The sequence below is a fragment of the Asterias rubens genome, chromosome 21, assembly GCF_902459465.1.
Source record: "Asterias rubens chromosome 21, eAstRub1.3, whole genome shotgun sequence".
In the NCBI taxonomy this organism is placed as follows: domain Eukaryota; kingdom Metazoa; phylum Echinodermata; class Asteroidea; order Forcipulatida; family Asteriidae; genus Asterias; species Asterias rubens.
Genome location: NC_047082.1, coordinates 12318346 through 12346083, shown reverse-complemented (window position 1 = coordinate 12346083; position 27738 = coordinate 12318346). Strand labels below are relative to the sequence as shown.

General features: G+C 40.0%; 2 protein-coding genes and 1 long non-coding RNA gene across 4 annotated transcripts; 1 reads left to right on the top strand and 2 right to left on the bottom strand.

Annotated features, from left to right (window-relative positions):
• Window positions 1–5377: 5377 nt before the first annotated feature.
• On the bottom strand, window positions 5378–12479 carry LOC117304700. Of its 2 annotated transcripts, none has more exons than XR_004520615.1 (6): window positions 12386–12479; window positions 11698–11765; window positions 10826–11189; window positions 8444–9171; window positions 7795–8158; window positions 5378–7669 (listed from the first exon to the last, which is right to left on the bottom strand). It is a non-coding gene; the product is annotated as an uncharacterized LOC117304700 (long non-coding RNA). The 2 variants fall into 2 exon arrangements; XR_004520616.1 differs by having other exon boundaries at window positions 8453–9171.
• A 6478-nt stretch (window positions 12480–18957) lies between these two features.
• Window positions 18958–19932, top strand: LOC117304832 (probable G-protein coupled receptor 21). The gene has a single exon (XM_033789447.1). It carries the CDS (start codon window positions 18958–18960, stop codon window positions 19930–19932), a length of 975 nt encoding a protein of 324 aa, XP_033645338.1.
• A 932-nt stretch (window positions 19933–20864) lies between these two features.
• Window positions 20865–26086, bottom strand: LOC117304831 (cytochrome P450 2D3-like). Its single transcript, XM_033789446.1, has 4 exons — window positions 25702–26086; window positions 24177–24799; window positions 21862–22186; window positions 20865–21254 (listed from the first exon to the last, which is right to left on the bottom strand). Exons 1-4 carry the CDS (start codon window positions 26084–26086, stop codon window positions 21070–21072), a joined length of 1518 nt encoding a protein of 505 aa, XP_033645337.1. The 3' UTR covers window positions 20865–21069.
• Window positions 26087–27738: the final 1652 nt, after the last annotated feature.

Here is a 27738-nt window from a genome sequence, read left to right as displayed (position 1 = left end):
AACCCTAACCCTAACCCTAACCCTAACCCTAACCCTAACCCTAACCCTAACCCTAACCCTAACCCTAACCCTAACCCTAACCCTAACCCTAACCCTAACCCTAACCCTAACCCTAACCCTAACCCTAACCCTAACCCTAACCCTAACCCTAACCCTAACCCTAACCCTAACCCTAACCCTAACCCTAACCCTACCCTAACCCTAACCCTAACCCTAACCCTAACCCTAACCCTAACCCTAACCCTAACCCTAACCCTAACCCTAACCCTAACCCTAACCCTAACCCTAACCCTAACCCTAACCCTAACCCTAACCCTAACCCTAACCCTAACCCTAACCCTAACCCTAACCCTAACCCTAACCCTAACCCTAACCCTAACCCTAACCCTAACCCTAACCCTAACCCTAACCCTAACCCTAACCCTAACCCTAACCCTAACCCTAACCCTAACCCTAACCCTAACCCTAACCCTAACCCTAACCCTAACCCTAACCCTAACCCTAACCCTAACCCTAACCCTAACCCTAACCCTAACCCTAACCCTAACCCTAACCCTAACCCTAACCCTAACCCTAACCCTAACCCTAACCCTAACCCTAACCCTAACCCTAACCCTAACCCTAACCCTAACCCTAACCCTAACCCTAACCCTAACCCTAACCCTAACCCTAACCCTAACCCTAACCCTAACCCTAACCCTAACCCTAACCCTAACCCTAACCCTAACCCTAACCCTAACCCTAACCCTAACCCTAACCCTAACCCTAACCCTACCCTAACCCTAACCCTAACCCCAACCCTAACCCTAACCCTAACCCTAACCCTAACCCTAACCCTAACCCTAACCCTAACCCTAACCCTAACCCTAACCCTAACCCTAACCCTAACCCTAACCCTAACCCTAACCCTAACCCTAACCCTAACCCTAACCCTAACCCTAACCCTAACCCTAACCCTAACCCTAACCCTAACCCTAACCCTAACCCTAACCCTAACCCTAACCCTAACCCTAACCCTAACCCTAACCCTAACCCTAACCCTAACCCTAACCCTAACCCTAACCCTAACCCTAACCCTAACCCTAACCCTAACCCTAACCCTAACCCTAACCCTAACCCTAACCCTAACCCTAACCCTAACCCTAACCCTAACCCTAACCCTAACCCTAACCCTAACCCTAACCCTAACCCTAACCCTAACCCTAACCCTAACCCTAACCCTAACCCTAACCCTAACCCTAACCCTAACCCTAACCCTAACCCTAACCCTAACCCTAACCCTAACCCTAACCCTAACCCTAACCCTAACCCTAACCCTAACCCTAACCCTAACCCTAACCCTAACCCTAACCCTAACCCTAACCCTAAACCCTAACCCTAACCCTAACCCTAACCTAACCCTAACCCTAACCCTAACCCTAACCCTAACCCTAACCCTAACCCTAACCCTAACCCTAACCCTAACCCTAACCCTAACCCTAACCCTAACCCTAACCCTAACCCTAACCCTAACCCTAACCCCTAACCCCTAACCCCTAACCCCTACCCCTAACCCTAACCCCTAACCCCTAACCCCTAACCCCTAACCCCTAACCCTAACCCTAACCCTAACCCCTAACCCCTAACCCCTAACCCTAACCCTAACCCTAACCCCTAACCCCTAACCCCTAACCCCTACCCTAACCCCTAACCCTAACCCTAACCCTAACCCTAACCCTAACCCTAACCCTAACCCTAACCCTAACCCTAACCCTAACCCTAACCCCTAATTCACAACTGAAATCATATATGGCCCCGACCGGGAATCGAACCGGGGTCTCCTTGGTGAGAGGCGAGAGCCTTACGCACAAGCCAACCGTGCTGGCTCTCTTGTGTAGCTCAACAGAATGTATTAAACATAAAAAGCCTATAAAAATGAAAAATCGTGGATACATCACTTCATAGGGAGTTATTTGTCACAATGTTTTCAACTATTAATCTCTCACCATTACTAGTAACAAAGAAATGCTTTACGATAACAGTTATTTCCAGTAATTAAAAATAGTGTCCAATGCATTTAACAACATTGTGACAGAAAAGACATCTGACAGCACGAAGCAAGTGCGATGTACACATTAATGACAGTGGGCATAGACAAGGTGTACAGTTGAACCCGCAAAAAGATGAACAATAATTGTCAATAATGTCAGGGTATACTGGGATGTAGCCTGGGGGATCGAACTGTGTGCCCATGACATTAATTTTTACCGGAATGTGGGTTCAAATCCCGGTCGTGACACTTGTGTCCTTGAGCAAGATACTTTACTATAAATGCTTCTCTTCACCCAGGAGTATAAATGGGTACCTGCGAGGGTAGAGGTTGATATTGTGAATGAAAAGCTTTCGCAGCGCCACGGCAGCTCGGGGCTGTATACTCCCTAATGGGAGATAAGAAAGATTAAAGGGATGTTTATTGGCCCAATGACCAGGGGACTATATATGTAAAGCGCATTGATACGGTTTAGGGTCAAATGCGCTGTATAAGAATTTGTTATTATTATTATGATTATTATATTTTTGAAAAAAAACTTACGCCTGAAGGTGACTAAAAGAACACAAAAACGATTTATACAGAGATAACATACATAGGTGTACAGTTTTAATAGAAACATTCAATAGTGTGCGTTTTTTCTCATTATTGTCTGGGTACCTCAGAGTTCCAGGACTAAAATTGTGCAATGTTCAATTCGGAATTGCAAGACTAAGTCATGAAATTAATGTTCACATGTGGTTTATTCAATTTATGCAATAGACAACCGGTATGACTTTTTAAAAGCCAAATTTTTTTCAAATGCATTACACATGACAGTTCAAAGTAAGAGACTTGGGGAATAAAACAAATGTTAATGACAAAATGACGTTTAATAATTTCTGTACTGGCCTGGGATACTTTAAGTTTATGTTTTGCGTCACACTGGAAACTGTCAATACTTTAATTGGTTTAGGGAAGGTTTACAATGATTTGCATTGTATATGGGGGTTTGACATTGTGATTAGGTTGTAAGTACGTTGTGATTGTTTGGCCGGTTTAGTGTTTACCGTTGTTTTTGACGGTGTTTTTTAAAATATTGACGGTCGTTTCAATTGACGGTCATTTTTCTTGTAATTTTTCTCATCTACCTCATTTGCATAATGTCTATAGCTAGTGCAGCCCCACCCCGTAAGTCACCCACAAACACAAATTAAATTAACCCCGCCCACAAATAATTGCCACTTTAAAAGTGGCTCGTGCCTTTGTGTGCGGGTTGTGCATCCCTCTACTTACGTAGAGAATATCCACTGCATGTATAGCGCGCCTAGCGGTGAAGCTTACCGCAGCAGGGGATCATTGTGTGCGGGTTGCGGGTTGTGCATCCCTCTACTTACGTAGAGAATATCCACTGCATGTATAGCGAGCCTAGCAGTGAAGCTTACCGCAGCAGGGGATCATTGTGTGCGGGTTGCGGGTTGTGCATCCCTCTACTTACGTAGAGAATATCCACTGCATGTATAGCGCGCCTAGCGGTGAAGCTTACCGCAGCAGGGGATCATTGTGTGCGGGTTGCGGGTTGTGCATCCCTCTACTTACGTAGAGAATATCCACTGCATGTATAGCGCGCCTAGCGGTGAAGCTTACCGCAGCAGGGGATCATGCTGTTCACTGCCTCTTCACATCTAACGTAGTATCAGGATTCATATATAAGTGAATTCAAGTTCAAAACCTCCTAGTCATGGTTGCTAATTGTTGCTAAAAGTCGTCAGAAAAATAACAATTGAGCACGTACAGTACTACCAGACATTACAAAACTCATCTCAAAATTGTTTTTTTATTTTATGTTACAAGATGACAGCAAAAGATTATTCAACAACAACGTGAAATTACCGAAAAGCCATATTTTCAAGGCAAAAACTTGTCGATTTAGTATGCAAACTATCGTTTTCAGCGCTAAAAGTTAACCAATCACAGACCATTCAGTTTTTTTAACAAACCAATCGGAAAACAAATAGCATGTAAGCCGGTCTCTCAAACACAAACCCTCAGGTCATCCACGATAACATAGTACGACGATCACCAAATCACTAAGAACAGCTAAAATCACTCATTTCGTAATAATAAGCCAACAGGAAACCAGGTCTACGTTGCCGGGATCAACAAAGAGATTCAAACATCAAGGTAAGTCTCACATTTTCGATTATTTGGACACGATGTCTACATAATCAGATCGAACAAGTGTTTACATGGCCAATAAGCAATAGTCTAGCGATGCACTATATTAACCCCAACAGACACAAATACAGACCCTGCATTTCAAACATAACACTCTGTGATATTTCACCATAATCACACACTAATTTAATTTAAACTGGTATAGATGACAGAGCTCGGCGATAAAACAGTAACACATGTTTCGCAAGATGGGCATGGAGAGGAGGCAAAATATAATATAATATAAGATAAGATAATATAATATAATATAATATAATATAATATAATATAATATAAAGACACAAACACAAATAATCATAATAGTAAAACAAAACTTTTGAAAACACATATGTTTATGTTGTCATCAAGTATAATAAATGCTAAGATTTTTTATACCACAATCACTAACAAAATCTTTGAATACTAAGAAGGCTGTTTATCTGTGTTTATCTGTGTTTATCTGTGGGTCCAGAAATAAAAAGGTTTCTTTAAAGACAGTGGACACTATTGGTAACTGTTAAAGACTAGTCTTCACAGTTGGTGTATCTCAACATATGCATAAAATAAAAAACCTGTAAAAATTTGAGCTCAATCGGTCGTCGAAGTAGAGAGATAATAATGAAAGAAAAAACACCCTTGTCACACGAAGTTGTGTGCTTTCAGATGCTTAATTTGAGACTTCAAATTCTAAATCTGAGGTTTCGAAATCAAATTCGTGGAAAATTACTTCTTTCTCAAAAACTATGGCACTTCAGAGGGAGCCATTTCTCACAATGTTTTATACAATCAACTTCTCCCAATTACTCGTTACCAAGTAAGGTTTTATGCTAATAATTATTCTGAGTAATTACCAGTAGTGTCCACTGCCTTTAAGTGATTGATAGTTATGGTAATAGGTATTAATAGGGCCTACTAACAATAATTAGGCTACAAGACAACACCAGTATGAAAACAAGGAGTTGCTACATAGATTGGTTTTGACCTCATCGCAAATACTTGGTACGCATGCATAGCGATCAAGTTTGACTGCGAGCTGGATCAGCCTGCACCTCGTTCAACAGTAAGCGCTTTGCAAAAGGATTTGCGAAAAGGTCTTTGATGACATTAGTTAACAACAGGGTGGACCACGTGAAGGTTGTCATCTTCCACCCCACAACAGTTAAAGGGATCATAATACATCCAAGTTTGTAACCATTACAACAATTGCTTCTTTGAAATGTTACCCCCCTTTGATACCTAGCCTACGGAGTGAAAAACCAGAGATAACAAATACTCTGGAAAACCCCACTTAAACTTATCTATAATAACTATGACTTCAGAAATGCTTTCAATTGTTCAATTAAAGTTGTTGACCATGATTAGGCGGTTAAAGAAAATTTATATACCGTTTTGTTGCAGTAAAACCAATTTATTACTTTCCTTTGTTTAAGATAAGATACATTATATAATTTCAATCAATATCCTACATCGGAAGTCATTACAATAGTGGCTAGCTCCCTTTGTCTGCAGAGTGAAGAAACACTCTTGTGAGAAAGTACTCTTGAAAACCCTGATATTAGCATCAAATAGCTATCTACATAGGCGAATATCAAACTTGTCAACAATTTTGTAATTAAAAAAAACCTTGTTAACAAGTACTCTCAACTATAAAACTGTTGTGAATGGTATATCACAATACCAATCTTAGTGTGGCATTTTTGCCACAAAATTAACACCAGATAATAAAACTAATGTCATGTCCTTTGTATAAAAAAAAATAATAACTAACGAGCAATCTCAACTATTGCAAGGTATAAAGATTATGGATACTGAGTGTGACATTAATGCAACATAATTAACAGTAGATAATATAAATGTTGTCACCTTTGTTATAACCATTGTAATGAATTATATAACAACTAGTACTCGGTGCCCGGCGAACAGCGCCCTCTATTGAGCAAAAACTCAACATGCTGCCTAGCTCGTAACAATGAACATTGTGAATAATTAGCATAACAATGAGGACACAGACACCCTCAAGGAACACAGTACAATGTCATGACCATTGTAATTTAAAACCTCAATAAGAGTTATTGAACCCAATGTGAGTCACAATATTTACATGTCCTTAAATAATAACTAATACAAAAAAAACCATGGTGGCCACCATGTGGGGGTACCCCCAGAACACTTATAATATTGTTTGGATGAATAACGGAAAGACAGAGTGACACACAATAAAAGGTACCATTCATCTAATACAATATTCAAATTCAGTAAAAGTAAAACTAAATTTTATTAGTTTGTAATGTTAAACCACTCATATACACTTCTTGACAAGCTTGTTGTCTTTATATTTGTAATGAGTTTACCCTATTGTTTCATAATTGTAATGAGCAATTGCATTACAAATTTACATAATTTGTTTCATGCTTGTAATGCAGTACTTCATTACGCACTTGAAACTTTGACATACTTGCAATGAGGTATTTCATTGCAAGAATGTTTTGCATGAGTGTAATGAAATACCTCATTACAAACATGCAACATTAAAAATGTGAATACATTAACTTGTAAGGAATTATCTCATTACAAGTTATTACGTATTCTGTCTACAAAATAAGTTGAACAAGGCAGCTTGAAGCAGGAACTTCATCACATCAAGACATCACTACAACTCAACGACTAAATAAAAGACCTTCAATTCCTGCAGCCAGCCCAAGCCATTCCTCATCACACAAGTAGACAAAAGTCCGCAGTTCAAGGCTACCATCACCCTTCCATACATCGGCCATGCATCTCACAAGCTCCAACAAATCGTCAGCCAAGCTCAACCCAGAAACAAACAAGATTCAAACATCACTTCACACAGAAGACCAGCATTCCCTCCGAATGCGATGACACATAGAGGAGACCTGCTGCATTCATATCCATGAGAATCAAGAAACATCAAGCACACGGCAGTCTGGGACACCATGACAAATCAGCCTTGATCAAACACTCACACAAATAAAGGGTCTTTTCACAGCCAACACTCACACAAAAGAGTGTACCCACAAGTTAAATATACATATTTATAGTTTCTTCCTATTTCTCTTCACCATGCAAAGCTTCAAACAATACTAATATTCAAGTCATTGTTCCACAATAAGAAAACTTTGTTGTGTAACTGAGTTCAATCTGCAGATGAATCCGGATGATCATGCTGTAATATCAAGATCCATTGGAAGGTTTGTTCAATGTTGTTCATGCTCTTGGAACGTCTACTCAATGGTCGAAGTACATCCTTAGTAACAGTCGAAGCTGGTACCACCAATTTGGATACAACCTTAGATGAGGGCAGTCATCATGAAGAAACAGTCCTCCTTTACAAAGACTGTGTTGAAGCAACAGTTTTATTGGTGCTGCACAATGTGGCTCAGCATCTTGACGTAATCAACTCTTAGTTGTTCCACTCTGTTCATCCTGTTATATGATATAATACAAAATTGAAACAAAAAGATTTGTAAGTTCAATTTTTGTGTTTAAGCAAAGTTTCTTTTCCGCACGTTAATGGATTTCTCAGATTTATTAGCTAAAAGAGATCTTACCTTCAAGGATCCTGGTAAGTAGTTGTAGAAATACTTGATGTATATCTCCTCAAGCCATGACGTATCTATCTTTGTGTTGTGATGTCACATCTTCATGGTCCATGTTGACAGGATGGGAGAAAAGTAGTCATCACAATAACCTGTATGTAAGTAGTAGTTGAGCGACAGGTTGTCTTTAGCTGACGCCATCTTGGGAACCTCTGATGGCCGCCTTCAACGCCCCGTCCAGCATCAGCATCTTAAGCTCAGTTGTTTCTGGTTGTGTGCTGTGTCCTTCAGCCGATCTAAAAATGTTACATCAATGGCCATTGGTAGCATTCTTGTATAGACGCCTTCTAGCGGATGACCTCTAGGGGAGCGCCATCTGAAAGAAAGTTGTTATCACATCAGTACAAACCATATAGAGACTAATATAATGTAATCATCTGATGATCATTACGGAACTACTGCTTCAAAATCAAATCACAAAATTAGCTCAAAAATTAAGTTCAAACACTACTTTTCATGAAAATTTGAAGTTTCTGTCATCTCAAAGACGCAGACTGTTAAAAAGATTGATGCAACAAACTCTCTGCACAATATTCTTTAAAGTTATGTTATTCCATGTGTAAAATCTGTTTTAGTTTCTTGTGAAAACAAGTATGGTTACCATTATTACATCTGTTGTTGATCCATCAGACTGCAATGCATTCTCTCATCCACCAGGGAGACAGGAACACTCCTCTATGAAGCCAGGCAACCAGCGTTTGTCTTCTTGGTCATCGGCGGATGGACGTCACCAGTACGAACGCAGACGCCATTGATGTGCAGTTTTCATTGGACTCCGTACGACACAGGCAGTTGGTTTCGCATTTCACAATTGCAGTAAATAAAAGACAAAAAATAGATACATTCAGAAAATGCACTTCCAAATAGAATTATTCCATTTAGTTTGGGAATAATTTAGGTCAACATAAATGTGGATTTGAGTTTTTCTATCATATTATTCGTTAGGGTTTATTTCTTTGAATTTTTAGAGTCAAATATTTCTCATCAACTCGTTTGTCTGCATTTAGCAAATCGTAAAATAAACTGTAAATTTTTCGTTAAACTTTGATGAACACTTATGAACACATCAGAGGAAAGAAAGGATGGTTTAGGTTTTGTTAAGGGTTAAGCTGCATGGTTTTATTGAGCTAGTTTTGTTTGGGCATTCAAAATAAGCCACATTAAGTTTTCAAAAGCACTTTTTTACGACTTAATACTTATGGACAGTAATAACTTATACTGTATTTTACTTTCTTAAGTCGTCTTACTTGAAAACTTGCATCCTCAGACCATAAGACACCCTCGTCCTCCTTCCATGATCCTTGGTAGCCATTATCCTTGTGACATCACCTGTATATGGAGAATCATTCAACAACTGCATCATTAAGTTAGTTCAAAAATTGAGTTCAGTCGCTGCTTTTCAACAACAAGTTTGAACTACTTATGTCATCTCAAAGACATCGATTGTTGTAAAAAGATTGACGCAACAAACTTTCTGCGCAATCCTTTAAAGGCAGTGGACACTATTGGTAATTACTCAAAATAATTATTAACATAAAACCTTTCTTGGTGACAAGTAATGGGGAGAGGTTGGTGGTATAAAACATTGTTAGAAACAGCTCCCTCTAAAGTGCCATAGTTTTGGAGAAAGAAGTAATTTTCTACGAGTTTGATTTCGAGACCTCAAGTTTGGAACTTGAGGTCTCAAAATCAACCATCTAAACGCACACAACTTCGTGTGACAAGGGTGTTTTCTTCTTTCATTACTATCTCGCAACTTTGATGACTGATTGAGCTCAAATTTTCACAGGTTTCTTATTTTATGCGTATGTTGAGATACACCAACTGTGAAGGCTAGTCTTTGACAATTACCAATAGTGTCCACTCCCTTTAAAGTTATGTTATTACATGTGTAAAATCTGTTTTAGTTTCCTGTCAAAACAAATATAGTTGTCATTATTACATCTGTTGTTGGTCCATCATACTGCAATGCATTCTCTCATCCACCAGGGAGAGGAACACTCCTCTATGATGCCAGGCAACCAGCGGTTGTCTTCTTGGTCATCTGCGGATGGACGTCACCAGCGCGAACGCAGACGGCATTGATGTGCAGTTTTCATTGGACTCCGTACTTCACAGGCAGTTGGATTCGCATTTCACCATTGCAGTAAATAAAAGACAAAAAATAGATACATTCAGAAAATGCACTTCCAAATAGAATTATTCCATTTAGTTTGGGAATAATTTAGGTCAACATAAATGTGGGTTTGAGTTTTTCAATCATATTATTCGTTAGGGTTTATTTCTTTGAATTTTTAGAGTCAAATATTTCTCATCAACTTGTTTGTCTGCATTTAGCAAATCGTAAAATAAATTGTAATATTTTCGTTAAACTTTGATGAACACTTATGAACACATCAGAGGAAAGAAAAGAATGTTTAGGTTCTGTTAAGGGTTAAACTGCATGGTTTTATTGAGCTAGTTTTGTTTGGGCATTCAAAATAAGCCACATTAAGTTTTCAAAAGCACTTTTTTTACGACTTAATAATAATAATAAAGGAAACTTGTAATGCGCCATGTCTGTGACACTCCTGGCGCAGGAACCCTAACAAAGCTAACAACTGAAGGAACTAATTAATACTTATGGACAGTAATAACTTATACTGTATTTTACTTTCTTAAGTCGTCTTACCTGGAAACTTGCATCCTCAGACCATAAGACATCCTCGTCCTCCTTCCATGATCCTTGGTAGCCATTATCCTTGTGACATCACCTGTATATGGAGAATCATTCAACAACTTCATCACAAAGTTAGTTCAAAAGTTGAGTTCAGTCGCTGCTTTTCAGCAACAAGTTTGAATTATTTATGTCATCTCAAAGATATCGATTGTTGTAAAAAGATTGATGCAACAAACTCTCTGCGCAATCCTTTAAAGTTATGTTATTACATGTGTAAAATCTGTTTTAGTTTCATGTCAAAACAAATATAGTTGCCATTATTACATCTGTTGTTGATCCATCAGACTGCAATGCATTCTCTCATCGACCAGGGAGACAGGAACACTCCTCTATGAAGCCAGGAACCAGCGGTTGTCTTCTTGATTATCGGCGGATGGACGTCACCAGCACGAACGCAGACACAATTGATGTGCAGTTTTCACTGGACTCCGTACTTCACAGGCAGTTGGTTTCGCATTTCACCCTTGCAGTAAATAAAATACAAAAAATAGATACATTCAGACAGTAATATCTTATACTGTATTTTACTTTCTTAAGTCATCTTACCTAGAAACTTGCATCCTCAGACCATAAGACATCCTCGTCCTCCTTCCATGATCCTTGGTAGCCATTATCCTTGTGACATCACCTGTATATGGAGAATCATTCAATAACTGCATTCAAACCACAAAATTTGCTCAATCATTGAGTTAATGTAACATGACATCATCAGACATAAAAAAAAATGTGTCTGTACATTCCCAAGAGGAATTTCTGTGTCAGTCAAATTAACTCAGATGTAATGCCATTTGGATTGAATGATCAGAGTTTCAAAATGAAATGAACAATTTGTGTACAACAATTTATCGACCATGTATTTCAAAATATGATGATATCCACTATTGTTTTATTTCTATAAAAAAATTGCTGGGCATCAGACATAATGGCATTTTACACCATTACAATATGAAGTCAGAGACCCTTCCCCCAGATAAACAATTTTATTAAAAAATAGTGAATCCCCCAGCTCAATTTGACCTTTGCAGGAGCCCCTCTTTAACATAAATTAACAAATTATCATCATTTCAGGAAAATTCTTTACAAATTATGGTCCTGAATGAAATTCCAAACTATAAACATCATGAAAATAAACTTACCCTCAGGTTGTATTCCTGAACTTTTAAATGAGCGTCGTTTCCTCACAGCATACCTCCGCTCACCACAGCTGAAGAACATGAAACATAAAAGATGTTGAAGGGCTTCAAACAAAATGGCATTTTACACCATTATAATATGAAATCAGAGACCCTCCCCCAAAAAACAAAAAAAAAGAACTCAACAATTTTCATATAAATTTGAAAAGTAGTGAAGCGCAAAACTCAATTAGACATTTTTCTTTGCAGGAGTTTTTTTTTTAAGCAATAGCACATCATCGATAAAACAGTATTGTCCAAAGACCCACACTTCGTGGATCACAACTTGTACACAAACCTGTGAAAATTTAGGCTCAATCGGTCATCAGAGTCGGGAAAAAATAACGGGAAAATAATGTGTTTATAATAAATCAGTTGTTCTCGATATTGAGAATTGAGAATTGTATTAATGTCTTCTCAGAAAGTAAAGCATTTCAGGGAATAATATTTCACAGGGAAGTCTTTAACCATTACCTTTTGTAAACCCTGTGAGTTATTTATAAATCTGTGAACTTTAATTTGTTGTTCTGTTCAGAAAGTGTTCATTGGCTATAACAAAAATTAACAAAATATCATCATTTCAGGATTTTTTGTTTACAATTTTGGTCCTGCATGAACTTCCAAACTATAAACATCCTGAACATAAACTTACCTTCAGGTTCTATTCCTGAACTTTAAAATGTGTAAGTGTTGTTTTCCTCACAGCAACCTCCGCTCACCACAGCTCCAATGAAGTCTTCATGGCCCTGGAATCACTGGTGCAGTTTCCATTGGACTCCATATTGCGTATTCCAATGGCAGTTGGTTCCGCATTTCACCATTGCAGTAAATAAAGAACAAAAAATACATACATTCAGAAAATGCACCTCCAAACAGAATTATTCCATTTAGTTTGGGAATATTTCAGGTGCATATAAATGGTGTGAGTGGTTGTTACATGACAAGTGACTGATAACGGATGGTGTGGAGTTATAGATGGGGTACGTTCTCGCTGTCGTTGAACGAACCCCTGATTGTTAAGATGTAACATGCAAGCATGGAAATGAGCTTAGTAGATTGTAAAGTGATGGTGTAATGGGAGTGAGCTTGTTAATCATGCAGTTTGGTGCAGGTTTGATGTTAGAGTGAATAAATGGTGATAAAAATATACCTTTAGGACGTAATCCCTCTGTGCCGTAATACCACGGGATTACAGTGGTTGCAGGGTCTGTCATGAGAGCATGTAGATGAGAAGGACTCCATCCCAGGTTCTCAATCTCAGTCACTGCATGTTGGGAAACAAATATAACATTCTATAAGTTGTGAAACATGTTTGACAACATCAGATTAAAAGATGGTAGCTCCAGTGGTTAGAGAGTAGTTTTGGAACGAGGGGCAAGGTGCTAAATAAAGTACTTGAACGAGACTGAATGTATTGGAATACCATTTACATGTAAACTTGCTTATAATGCGTTTGACATGTAATTGTATTTTTGGTGCATTTACATTTCTTGTTTTCCTGCCTTTATCATTCACAAAAACTACATAAGCATGTAGAGCGAAATTCTCAAGAATTACAGCACCTCATTCCTATTTTTAGGAAAGCTTTACACAATCATTATCTTTGGTGTAAGTTAAATGTAAATCTGCGGACATTGTCTTTTGTGTTACCAAAAGTATCCAAATGCTTTAATTTTTAAACAGAAGTAAAGATCACAAGCTAGGGTCTTTCACAGGGTGCAAAGATCTTGCATGTAGCAACTACGGTTCTCCAGATATATTACTTTGTAAATAATTAAACATTGATTTAAAGTTATGACGTCGTCTTATTCCAAAACTTGTATTGCCACACTGAGGTCTAAGTACATGGGTAAGTTCAAAGTGAAACCCTAGCCTTTTTGGATCACAAACTAAGCGCTTGAATCCAGAATCCATAACCATCCATATACTATTAAAAAAAACTTGTGTAGGCTTCTAACGAAACTTGTCTCATTAACATTATTTTTAAGAGTGACCACTAACTGTTTAACTTTATTTTATTAACCAGTCTTAAAAAGATTGGGTTTCAAAGAAGTTTGACAAAGATCGGTTTCCCTTAAGCAGACACTTAACCATTGCTTAGTCCTTCGGATGGGACGTTAAAGGCAGTGGACACTATTGGTAATTACTCAAAATTGGTAATTACCATAAAACCCTTCTTGGTGACGAGTAACGGGGAGAGGTAATGGAAGTGCCATAGTTTTTAAGAAAGAAGTAATTTTCCAGGAATTTGATTTCGAGACCTAAGATTTAGAACTTGAGGTCTCGAAATCAACCATAAAACGCACATAACTTCGTGTGACAACGGTGTGTTTTTTTCTTTCATTATTATCTCGCAAGTTCGATGACCGCCTGAGCTCAAATTTTCACAAGTTTGTTATTTTATGCATCTGTTGAGATGCACCACCTGTGAAGGCTAGTCTTTGACAATTACCAATAGCGTCCACTGCCTTAAAAAATCTTATTGTATTTACTATAGAAAAGAGACACAATTTTATAATCCAATGTTATGCTCAAAAAGTAAAGTGGATGAAATTTGTGTATCAATGTTTGGACTATTATCAGGCAGGCTACAATAGACCTAGTAAACTTCAAATAAATAGATGTTAAATTGAAGGAAAAAACAGAGATGAGGCAGACACTATAAGAAACTTAGTCTTAAACCTGAAAAAATTCAACGAGGGGGGGAGGCATCTATGTTAACTAACGAGGGTGAAAATTGGGTGATCATTTGTTTGCAATTTCTTTTTTGCAGGGATAATTTTCTGGACCAGCGCGACTGAGCTCACTGTGAGAACAAACATAGAGACATGGTTGCAAATAGACTAATTGCCAGATGCAGTTTTAAATAAGAATTCCAGGAGTGTGAAGGGCAACACGCTTCCTAGCCCACCTTGTAGAGCTGTAAATGGCACTCTTTTAACATCAGTCTCATCACTGTAATGGCGACTGTGATGAGCCCCATGTTAAAAGAGAGCCATTTACAGCTCAACAAGGTGGGCAAAATGTTTCCATTATAGATTTAGAGGTTCGAGGCGACCGTTGATAATATAGCTAGGTAGCAGAATCTAATTGTAGTCATACCCTCCAAGGTCCTGTTTTCAGGGTATTGTGGCTTTTTCTTTGAATTGGAAATAAATTATGATGTGCTAATTACCTTCATTTGTTTATAAGAAGTATGCTAACACATATTAAAACTTGGTGGATATTGAAATTTTCACACAACACACCAATCTTCGATGACTTCAACAGGCGTCCCATTTTGTTTAGTTTGAGGCAAACGAGAAAGTATAGTGTCCTGGTGAAGCAATACGTGGAAGACAAATTTGCAGTGACAACAAGTGTTCTACGAGACTTTGTGTGACTCTATAGCCAGCAAGTTTCTTCATTTTATTCAAAATATTTTGTATGACATTCTAAAAATGACCATGATAATTAGAAAAAAATTAAAACAAAAACAATTAATAAAAAGTGTGAACAATTATTGGCTTTCAAATCTGACTTGTATTTATTTTTTGTGTTATTTTGTCTCCTTAATATTTATAGTAAAACATATTAATAAATTGTGATAATTGAATCACCAAGCAAATGTTTTAATTTTTAATATTAATGAGGGTAATACAAAATTCTCCAAAGAAAATGATATAGGCACATGGCTTATTTAAGTCTCTGTATTTATTTCACAGAATGCTCAGCAGAATATTCAGTCACAAGATCTGATCATCATGAAAATAATGTAAGTTAAAAAGTGTTTGAGAAAACTTTTCCGGAGGGCAATTTTTTGGTACATGGTCCAACATTGTGACCAATTTTTGTACCTTGTAAACAATTGTAGAAACGCCTAAATTACTAAAACTTCTTGCATTTGCAAGTGCAACTAACCAGTGGAGCCTTACATGGTTCTAAGTTTTGGTCAAGGGATAGGAGACTCTTTGCTTGGCAAGTCAAACCATGGTCAAACCACAAACATTTTATTTAGAGACTGTTTTTACATCAAGCACGAGAGGTAACAGATTTGCCGCGGTTATAGGGACACCTTGAAAACAGGACGTCCTACGATACGAGAAGAAGCATTTACATGTAGACGGCGAACACAGCATTTACTAACGTAGCACAGCATAGCACATGGTGCACAGGAAAACAAGGCAAAATACTCCCATAAATATAAAATAATATCTAACTAACTTCAGTCATCTACCTTACTTTAAAAAGTTACCTTCCGCATCCTGCCACAACCACCTTTACCGTAGCTTAGCGTTGAGTCAACTGGCCAACCACGCTGCCAGAGTTTTAACAAAAGTGAAAGAAATCTGAACGGAAATTTCCACTGAAAGAAAAAGAACTTACGTAATACTTTTACAACTGGGTAATTCATCAAAACAAAGGCTCACAGTCGAGGGGTAGAAAACTCCACATGATAACAAACAAAAGCTGGGCCCGAAGAAATGCATGCTGTATTTATGAATGATTTCAATAGATGGATAATAGCTTGCATTTCATGGGCTTTTACTTTCTGTGTTCTGATTGGTCTGCTCTGTGACGTAGTATGTCACCTACACATCCAGGGGTCAATTTCATGAATACTGCTCAGCAGGTTTGTCTGCTTCTGATTGGATAGTCTAGGTTCCTAGACCATTGGTGTTGCGTGGTCACACACTGTAATGAACGAACGCTAGCGGGCGCTCTGTTTCTCTGATTTCCGGTGCTCACTTGGTGAGCACAGGACATGGGGAGATCCGGAAATTAGAGAAACAGAGCGCCCGCCAGCGTTCGTTCATTACAAGCGTGTACAGTTTTTGCCGTGCATAATCGGAACGTTCGTTGTGTGTGACCACGCAACACCAATGGTCTAGGAACCTAGACTACGGTGTTCCTGGCTGTGGCTCAATGATTCATATCCATTTCCTCTAGACCGACAATAATGGTGTGTGATTGGCTATTAGGAATGATGTATTATTCATGAAATAAATCTTTGCATATCCACTCACCCCCCCCCCCCCATTTTCCACTGATTTGCGAAGAAAAACAATGAAACACATAAGCCACTCGGTTTACAAGATCGTCAAGGCTGTGAGCCTGACGGCTCACGGGCTAGGATTGTGGGCGATAGCGGTGGGTGGAATAGCGGTGTGTGTGGGGGGCTGCGTACATGTACAATGTACAGGCGCTGTGTGGTGGTGCGTGAGAGAGTGCGGTGTGCTATTCTTTTTAGAGTCAGTCGGGGGACTGGTTGTGATTGCTCCATGGTTGTATTATATCGCATTCGGGCGGCGTAGGTTTATCCTTGCTCTATGGTTTCAGCTAGAGTAATTGTCTACACAGCCTTGATCAAGGCAAGGTCACACACAACGAACGTTCCGATTATGCACGGCAAAAACTGTACACGCTTGTAATGAACGAACGCTAGCGGGCGCTCTGTTTCTCTGATTTCCGGTGCTCACCGGTGAGCACAGGACATGGTGAGCACCGGAAATCAGAGAAACAGAGCGCCCGCTAGCGTTCGTTCATTACAAGCGTGTACAGTTTTTGCCGTGCATAATCGGAACGTTCGTTGTGTGTGACCACGCAACACCAATGGTCTAGGAACCTAGACTACGGTGTTCCTGGCTGTGGCTGCTTCCCGTAGCACCTTGTAAACCCTTAAAAGGTGCTAACTAATTGGGTCTCCAAATTCATCACTGCAATAACCTATCTTTCTGAAAGTTTGTATATACTCAGCGCCTTGAGTACCTTGTTTGGTAGATACAGGCGCTATATAAGACTTCGATATTATTATTATTATTATTGGTCTCAAAAGCTTGAATCGATATTAAAGAAGATTAAAAAAACTAAATAGTAAACTTGCGGGTACACCAACTACAAGATCTTTCTTGAAGGAGTGTTGGCTCTGAAAAGAGCCGGTGTGGTCTCGACGTTTCGATTAGTATACTCTGCTTCTTCAGTTTCGACGTTTCGTCAACAACAACAACAACGACAACGACAACGACAACGACAACGACAACGACAACGACAACGACAACGACGACGACAACGACGACGACAACGACAGCGACAGCGACAGCGACAGCGGCAGCGGCAGCGGCAGCGGCAGCGGCAGCGGCAACGGCAGCGGCAGCGGCAGCGGCAACGGCAGCGGCAGCGGCAGCGGCAGCGGCAGCGGCAGCGGCAGCGGCAGCGGCAGCGGCAGCGGCAACGGCAGCGGCAACATCAAATCAACAGCAACATCAACAGCAACATCAACCGCAAATGCTGCTGCTGCTGCTGCTGCTGAACTCAATTGGTCGTCGAAGTTGCGAGATAATAATGGAAGAAAAACACCCTTGTCATACGAAGTTGTATGTTTCAGATGCTTGATTTCGTGACCTCAAAGCCTAATTCTGAGGTCTCGAAAACTACTTTATTCCAGAGGGAGCCGTTTCGCACAATCAACATCTCTCCAGTGCTGGTTACCAAGAACATGTTTATGCTAACAATTGTTTTGAGTAATTACCAATAGTGTCCACTGCCTTTAAACCACTCCCCAAAATGTCATCCCGAGATAAACGATGCAACACGAGGTGAAGGCTAAATTATGGGAAAACCATACTTTCTGTATCACAATTCAAATGGTACAGAGTCTCGAGTCCCAGAGGGAGATTCACATCCCCCGTATAAAGTGCATGTCTCATTTTGTTTCTAATAATAAAGATTGCAGTCAACGTCAAAGGCATTTTTTTTTACAGATAAAACCCGCCCCCCCCCCCCTTCAGTTAATTAGAATTATGACAAGCGTATCAGTTCCTAAGTGATTTATTAGTGGCGATGCGCTCATCTGTGTTGTTTTCGAAAATATAAGTTTTAAATCACTGACGACAGAACTCCTCAACTCGACTTAATGGTCGAGATAATTAAACGAAGTATCTCCGTTATGAACAGCGGTTGAGAAGCATAATTGCATTTCTAATACGCACTGTTTGTCATTGTCTATTTCAGGGAGCTTTATGTAAACATTAATTTTAATCTGATAATGTATGCGGCGGCACGTCTAATACAAAAGCGCAGCACTACTCATCAGATGTATCAAGATACGACATGCACGTCTGAAGCCTGTTGATCGCTCATTTAGCGAGTCACTGGTAGGCAGATAAAAAGTGACACACAGCTAGTGTCTTCATATTGATGCATCAGGCCAATGCAAAGTGGATTCACCAATTATTTACAAAGAAAATGTCAAGCCTTCTTTCTAACGCGACTTTTCTGAATGAGGCGGACCAACTCAGCCGGGCATTGGTGGTACTGCGAACGGCGTATATCACCGTAACGAGCCTCACCATCATCTGCTTGAATAGCATGACCATCGCCGTCATGCTGAGGATAAGAGGGGAGTTCCCACCAGGTTCCACCAAAGTTGCCATGACATCGCTCGCCATTTCAGATCTAGGGGTTGGGATCATGTGCGTTTTCTGTATCCCACTATCGGCCTTGGACAGGTGGCCCTTTGAGGTAATGTGGCCATGCACAGTGATGTGCTCTGTGATCGTTCTACTTGGTGGTATCTCCGTTTTCAATCTACTGACACTCTCCATTGACCGCCTGGTTGCGATCTCCAAACCTTTACTTTATCCAACTCTACTACCACAGAAACGCACGCTATTCTTCACCATATTCGGATGGGTAAATTCAACTGTACTTGTAGTACTAGTCATGGCGGCAGTGCAACCCATCGTGGAATATAACCATGACGCAGTCATGTGTGAGATGAAGTACAGCAAAGCAAGTTTGTACATGGACGTTATTTTTTTCTGCGTTATTTTCATGTTCGCTGTGGTTGTCATGATTGGTATCTACTTGAAACTCATCCACATCAGTCACGTGCAGGCTAAGAAAATTAACATGCTTTCCAATGCTGGCCCGAGGCGGGAACCAGGCAACCCTGGTGCAGTTGGGAGCGGTAAGGCAGTCAAGTTACTCCTCGTAATTGTCGTGACGTACACAATTAGCTGGCTTCCGTTTTGCTCTGTCAGGATTTACGGCGATCGGAACCCAGATGGGGTACCGGGTTGGTTGGAGTTCGTATCCGTCTGGCTAGCCATTAATAATAGCTGGTGTAATTTCGTTGTATATATTGGAATGAACAAAACATTCCGAAGTATGTGTTTGGAAACTCTAAGAGAACTAATCAAACACTGCAGAAGAAACTGAAAGATCGATTAGAAATAACACTTGTTTGCAGAGATTAAACATCACAACCGAAATGTCTTTATGTTTTAACAGCCGTTTATTAATTATCGTCAAGATAGTTGATAATCATTTACAAACCGTCGTTGCGTGATAGTAACGAGAGATATTTAAAAGCAGTTGTTGAACGGTTCGTTGGTTGCTAAAGGGAAGGTATACATTTGGTAATCACTCAAAAGTAATGTCAATACAAACCACCTTTCGACAGTGCAAAGCATTTTGGGATCATTATGTGATGGTAACTCATTTAAAAAATAACGGTTCTAAGATTGTGTATTCCAATTTTGGATTATTCTCCCAGGCCCTGCGTGGACAACACAGCCGTGCTCCGGATGTTTTTGGCAAAAACGCCACAAACTTTGTTTTATTGTAGCAATACTTTTATAGGATTAAAACAATCAAACTGTTTCAAAAACAAAAGGCATAACGTTCCCTTTAACCCCCTTCGTTAAATACAATTTTGTATTGGTCTCAAAAGCTTGAATCGATATTAAAGAAGATTATAATTACTAAATAGTAAACTTGCGGGTACACCAACTACAAGATCTTTTTTGAAGGAGTGTTGGCTCTGAAAAGAGCCGGTGTGGTCTCGACGTTTCGATGAGTATACTCTGCTTCTTCAGTTTCGACGTTTCGAAGACGAGCAAAGTAAACTGTTCGAAACGTCGAAACTGAAGGCGAGCGGAGTATACTGTTCGAAACGTCGAGTGCACCGGCTCTTTTCAGAGCCAACACCCCTTCAAAGGAGATGTTATACATGGTTGTACCCGCAAGTTTACTAGTTTGTGTTTATAATTACTTCTTATTGAACATCCTTTTAGATTGATTTGGCGCATTACAAATACCTTTTATCATAATTTATTATTATTATTTTATTCTCAACTCCATGCAAAGCTTCAAACACCATTAAATAAATTAAAGGTTATTGACAATCTATTCATGATGAGATGTATATATTCACCCCCCCCCCCAAAAAAAAAAAAAAATAATAATAATAATAATAATAATAAGAATATTATAATCAGTTGAACAAAATACAGAAACAGATGATTAAACTGACTACAAATTGATGAATTCATGAACTGCATGTGTGGTGCCCCGTTACGCTACGGCAGTCAGTCGAACTTTGAATGGTTTAGGGGTGTAGGTAGCTCCAAAATGCCCATGGCCGTCTCCCTGAATGACCTGACCCGGAGCTAACACAAATTTGAATCTCTGCATGAGAGTTGCGAAGAACATGAAGAGTTCAGCTCGTGCCAGTGACTCCCCGATACATATACGTGGACCTAACAAGAAATAAATAATAAAGAATTATTAGCAGCCTCTAGCTGCCGGGCAACCTCGGTAGTCTAGTTGGTAAGACACTGCTCTAGAATTGAAAGGGTCGTGGGTTCGAATCCCACCCGAGTTACATGCCTGTGATATTTTTTCACAGGACTCGGGTAAGTACTGAGTATACAGTGCTGACACACATCGGTGTATGGGTGAAAACCAAAATTAATATTCTTTATCCCCGATGCAAATTTAACATCTATTATAATAAAGAATGGTAAATACCTGGCACCGAGGAAACACTGGGTTTGTGACAACAGATGAAAAGAAAACACTCCTATTGTTCGACACCCCCAGTGTATTTTCCTATTTACTCGACCTAACCCTTTCCATACATGGCTGTTTTGCAACAATAACAACAAAAGTAAGCCGGCATACTTTTAATATAAATCTTTATCTTGAATTAACCACCTTTATCATGTTCATTGATTGCTGATTAGTGATTATTGTGGAGAAAGGGCGGGGCTACAACAATAAACTAGCACAGATTTGATATCCCCCTGCTTTTGTTGTTTCTTTAGCATGAAACTTAAATTATTTATTCTTTCATGGTATTCTTACCAACACCAAAGGGCATGAACCCCTTCGGCTCGTAGAAATTGCCCTCTTTGGTCAAAAAATTACCCGGGTCGAACTCGTACGGCTTCTTGAACTCACGAGGATCCCGATGCATACTCCACTGCGGACTGGTCACGAATGTATCCTCCGGTATGGTAAAACTTGCTAGTTGCATAGGGGCCGTAGTCCTGTGGAGGGACCCGGTGGGACCGGGGTGTCGGAGGCGGAACGACTCCATGACGGCTGCCTGGGTAAAGGGCAGTTTCCCCCGGTCAGACATTCTCGGTGGCTGGTGGGTTCCGAGAACCTCGTGGATCTCCTGCCTGACCTGAGTAGCAACAGAAAATTATAAAGGACAGAGCATTAGTTTACAGTGCAAATTGTGTTGATGTCTTTTAAGTTTGATATGGAAAAACAAATGTGATCGCACCTAACATTCTCTTTTTGATGACAGATCGTATGACAGGTCGTTTTTTTTTATGTTTTTTTTTTGTTTTACAAATGTTGCCAGAGCATGCATAGAGGCAACGTCCGTCCGACGTTGACCCAATGTTAAAGTCACCTGAAAATAGATTTTATTTTTCAAACATTAGAGTATATGTTTCTGAACAATAAAATAATTTGTTGAGTAATTGTTTTTAACGATTTATATGTAAAAAAAAATAAATAATAATGTTGTGTGGGGGTGACTCCGCCTACCCCTTTTGTGACGTCAATCGAGGCAGACTTTGCCTCGATCGAACATCGAACACACGTACGTGCAAGTACATTCAAGTGCTAGTCGTAGAATTTGTACGTTTCGAAAAAAAATCTTTTTTCTTGTATTTTTCCGGCAATGTCGACCAGGGCCCAATTTCATAGCGCTGCTTAGCGGCCGATTTTGTGCTTACTGTCCAATTTCCATTTCATAGCGCTGCTAACCGTAAGCACACGAACAAACATGGTAACCTTCCCGTGCTTACTGCACGAAAATAAATGACGTCACAATGCAAATCCACGGTAAACACGCCATATGACCGCCCAATTTTTCTGCTAACCTGTGAAATACGCTAAGGCTTAAACACATTGTTCTGCTACAGTAAGCACGCAAATTTGCTTACCCTTAAGCAACGCTATGAAATTGGGCCCAGGTGTATTGCTGCTGGATGCAGCAAAACAACTAAAGATGGGGTCCTGAGTTTGCAAGTCTTTTCCAGCGCTGTGCAGCAAACACTTCGAGCCGTCGTGCTTAGAGAATCTGGAATACACTACACATTTTGACATGAAGAGAAAAACACATGACGCCATCCCAACGATTTTTCCAGCTAGTGGGGAAGTCGAAGAGGGTACCTGTGAAAGACGTAACGAACCTAAAGGAGCATTTGCCTAACGTGAAAAAATCAGGTATTGTTTCAACTTTGAGGGCATGTTTTTAGCTTGCGCCAGGCGTCACTAACTTGTGTTGGCACTGCAAGCGATTCATCGCGCCTCGATTGACGTCACGAACAGCGCCCTCTCGGGTCGGGCTTGTTTTCAAATTTGTAAATGACATGGAAACTATTTTTTTGTAACCTTAGTTAATTGTTTATTCATATTCCACTCATCAAAACACATATTTTAGTGACAAAAGCTTTATTTTGACAAAATACCACTTCCGGGTGACTTTGATCATAAATACTCAGCGTTTGTCAACTTTTAAAAAGGGCTTCGTTAACCTCTACGTAATTATAATAAAACCATGTGCATTGCTGCGCCACTCTACGCGCCTAAATATTAAACGCTGACGGTTCAAAACGTTTGACTTTACTTTCTGTGCAGGCAGCAGCTATGGAATGAAAGGTCCATCATAAAACAAAGGACATGTGTTTGTGATTTTGCTTGTTATGGTATGTTCATATTAAATGTTTATTTAGGAAATAGAACACATCTTAAAGGAACACGTTGCCTTGGATCGGTCGAGTTGGTCTTTGAAAAGCGTTTGTAACCATTTGTTATAAAATGCATATGACTAGAAAGATATTTTAGAAGCAGAATATAATGATCCACACAAGTATCACTCAAAATTACGTGGTTTTCCTTTTACCTCGTAGACTAACACGGGTAGGCCATTTATGGGGGTCAATATTGTTTGACTCCCATAATTAATGGCCGACCGTGTTAGTTCGCAAAGTAAAAGAAAAACCATGCAAATTTGTGTGGATCATTGTATTCTACTTTTAAAATATCTTTCTAACCATCTGCATTTTGTAACAAACGGTTTCAAAGACCAACTCGACCGATCCAAGGAAACGTGTTCCTTTAAAACAACCAACTGACCCAACCGCCCTATCCCAACACACCTTGTCTTGCACTGACTGCCTCATCGTCATTTCAAGCACCGCCCACATCAGTGAGTTGATCGTGGTGTCCGCCCCGGCTCCAAATATCTCCCCAACATTAATCCACACGTAGGATTCATCAATCGGGATCTTGGCATCCTTTCCCTTCCGCAACTCAGCAATGTACAAGTCAACAATATCACGCATATCGTTGGGGTCATAGGTCGCCTTATGCTGGTCAATGACCTTCATCGCCATCCGCCTAAAGGTCATAATACCGCTCCTGACGGCGCTGTAACCCGGAAGTAGAATCAGCAACGGCCACACTTGCATCAGATTGGTCAGAGATGTGTCTCTGGAAATATCCTGGATGCTTTCGATGATCTTGAGTAGATCTGGGGATGAGTACTCCATCCTTTGGCCGAAGGTAAACGAGCAGATGACGTTGGCGACGGCCATGTTGAGAAGCATCCTGGGGTCGAGGGGGTTATCCTTCTCCTTCTCAAGGGCTGCGCAGAGGAGCTGCGCCTCGTCCTCGATGAAGTTTTCGATCTCGCGGGTGCCGACGCCGAATTGGCGAAGGGCCTTGAGTGTGAAGCTTCGGAGATCCCGCCAGTCTTTACCCTCGGATCGGATGAGCTGAGCTGAAAGGAGAAGAATGAATTCAACATGATCAGAACTGACTTGGTTTTGTCGGCAGGAAAGTTGGGGTTCGACTCCCGTCCATGACTCGTTTGCCCCTGAGAGGCATGTAACCATTGCTTCGTAGATATTGGTTAACTGCTGTCTGCTGTAGCGCACTCTGCTCTACCATCCAGGCTCCTAACGCACTCTGCTCTACCATCCAGGCTCCTAGTGGATGATACCTACATATCCTTACGGACTGTAAAGCGGTGCAGTAACCCTGTTTCAACCCCTTTAGTAGCTGGCAACCTGCCTCTGGTGAACAGTTGACCCAAATCAGTTAAGCCCAACACCCACCTTGAAGTGGCCGTCCGATCTTGTGATGGTATACAATTTTTCGTTTAATATGAGAAAACTCATCAGTGGTGTTTATATAGTAATGAACATCATTCTGTAACTAATGGCTTTTCAATTGGCAACCTGGTGATGGTCTGCTTTCAATACTGTGTACGGTGCCACAATTAGGATGGTCATAACCACATACCATCCTATTAACGGTGCATACAATTAAAATAAAACAATACAGTCTGATATCAAGCTATATGTTTTTCAAGATTTTACCCATTATTCATGACGAGTTTTAAAAAATTGTAGATTGTGCAGAACCTACCCTGTTCATACCATAAACATGGATGGTATGCAACAGCTAACTAAGTTTACCATGGCCTGTTTCGAAACCACGGCTTCGGCTTTGGATTCGGCTTAAGGCACCCCCCCCCCCCTCGTCTGAAACCCTGGGCGCGTATACGCAAAGCACGCGCATTATTGTCAGAACAACCGCGGGTCCAAGCTAGCCTGAGCCGAATCCAAAGCAAATCAAGTCGTTTCGAAAAGGGCCTATGATACAACTATGTTCTCTCACCCGGCATCTTTCTAAGTGAGAACCCAATATCAGTGGGATGCGGCCGCCCACTAGACACATCACCATTCTTCACAAAAGCTTCCTTGGCGAGTTCTACATCGTTGATGACAACGACCAGCTGAGGACCAAAACGGATGCTGAAGATTCGGCCGTATTTACGGCTTATTTCCATTAACGCCTCGGCCGGATTCTTATAACCGATCCTAAAGTTCGCTCCTATGATAGGTAGACCCCATGGACCAGGGGGTAGGTTGGTGTGCTTCAGACGGTTAAATGTGTATCGTGCAAGCAGGAGGAGAGTCGAGTACAACAAGACGTTGCGCAGTGTAAAACTTTGCCACAATAGTGCAGTAATGTTGTCTACAACGGCAGCGAAGTCGGCCATTTTGTGTAGATGGAGTTCTACTTATCAACGGGTGAATGGGAAACTACCACGACGTGTTGTAGAGAGGCCTGGTTCGAAACTGTGCTAATAACAAAGTCGACACTGATACAGGTTTTAAAATAAACATTTTGAAAATAGCAAGGTCAAACTATTATTGGTTGGCAATGACTGATATCACCAGAAAAGGCTACCGCAGGTCAAAACAAAATTGATAACAGAAACTGATAAGCAAACAGTTTAGTCCAACTTGGTGGATACTTCGTTCACTTTGTATTATTTTTTATAAACCTGGTACCGTGTATTTTATACCCAATAAATTAAAAGTGTGCAAAATTTTTCTTTATAAGGCCTCTGAATTATGACCTTTCTGGCCACTGTATTTTCTTCTCAAACAGACTCCAAATAGGGCCAAGGGCCTATTATATTGATCTGCTAAACTTGAGAGTAAAGAAGTTTGATTCTATTAATTAAGGCAGATGGACACTGTCTTTTGGTATTACTCAAAATAATTAATACCATAAAACCTTACCTGGTAACGAGTAATGGGGAAAGGTTGATAGTATAAAACATCGTGATAAACAGCTCCCTCTGATGTGACGTAGTTTTCAAGAACGAAGTAATTCCCTCACAAATTGATTTCGAGACCTCAGCATTAGAATCTGAAAGCACACGACCTTGTGTGACAAGAGTGTTTTTTCTTTCATTATTATCTAGCAACTTCGACGACCAATTCGAGCGCAAATTGTCACAGGTTTGTTATTTTATGCACAATCGATCTAGAGCTATATATATAATAGCTCTATGGCATAATCCCATGTTGAGATACACCAAGTGATTAGACTGGTCTTTGAAAATTACCAATAGTGTCCAGTGTCTTCAAAGGTTTTGACGATCTAAGAATATACTGCCTATGAAACAAACTAGTCGAAACTAATACTTTTGGAAGAGTCTTCGATTTCGGGTTCCAAAATAGTATAGAAAGGTCTACAACAGCTGGAAAAGATGAGTCAGGTTTGTTTTCCCATTTTCCATGAGTCTGATATAAAAAAAGAAGAAAGTGCACTAGACCATGGCTAGTTTATTGCTCCATGACTAGACATAGAGTTTTTTGTTAATTACAAAAACACGGTGTTCGGTTGGACGTTACGTGATGACGTAGTTCAAAAACATTGAACCATAAAGATGTTTTTGTATACAATATGTCGTTATTTGATAGTTTAACTTGTATCACACTTTTGAACGCCTTGTTTCTTCACAAATGCAATATATTTGTGTGAGATTGGATTTGTTGAGATACAGCGAAAAGCAAATGTCGTTTTTTTTTAACTTTAAAAACCTTGCCATGACGTCATCAATGACGTCATCATTCCCAAAAAGTGGCGGTTTCATCTACTCACTATTGCCTATGTACATAGTAAGTTTTAAGTTTGTACAAGCTTTACTTTCGTAATAAAACTGTATTGCCCTCTGTACATCACCATGAGTTGTTCACAATAAAATCATGGTCTGATTTAGCTGAACTCGAAATAGGGACCATGGAGAGTTGGTGAGGATATGTGATATGTGAGATTATAACACCCCTTGCAAGTATTCTGCCTGCTCATTGGTTTAGAGCGCGTCACATGACATGTCTTAGTTTCGCTAGACGACGG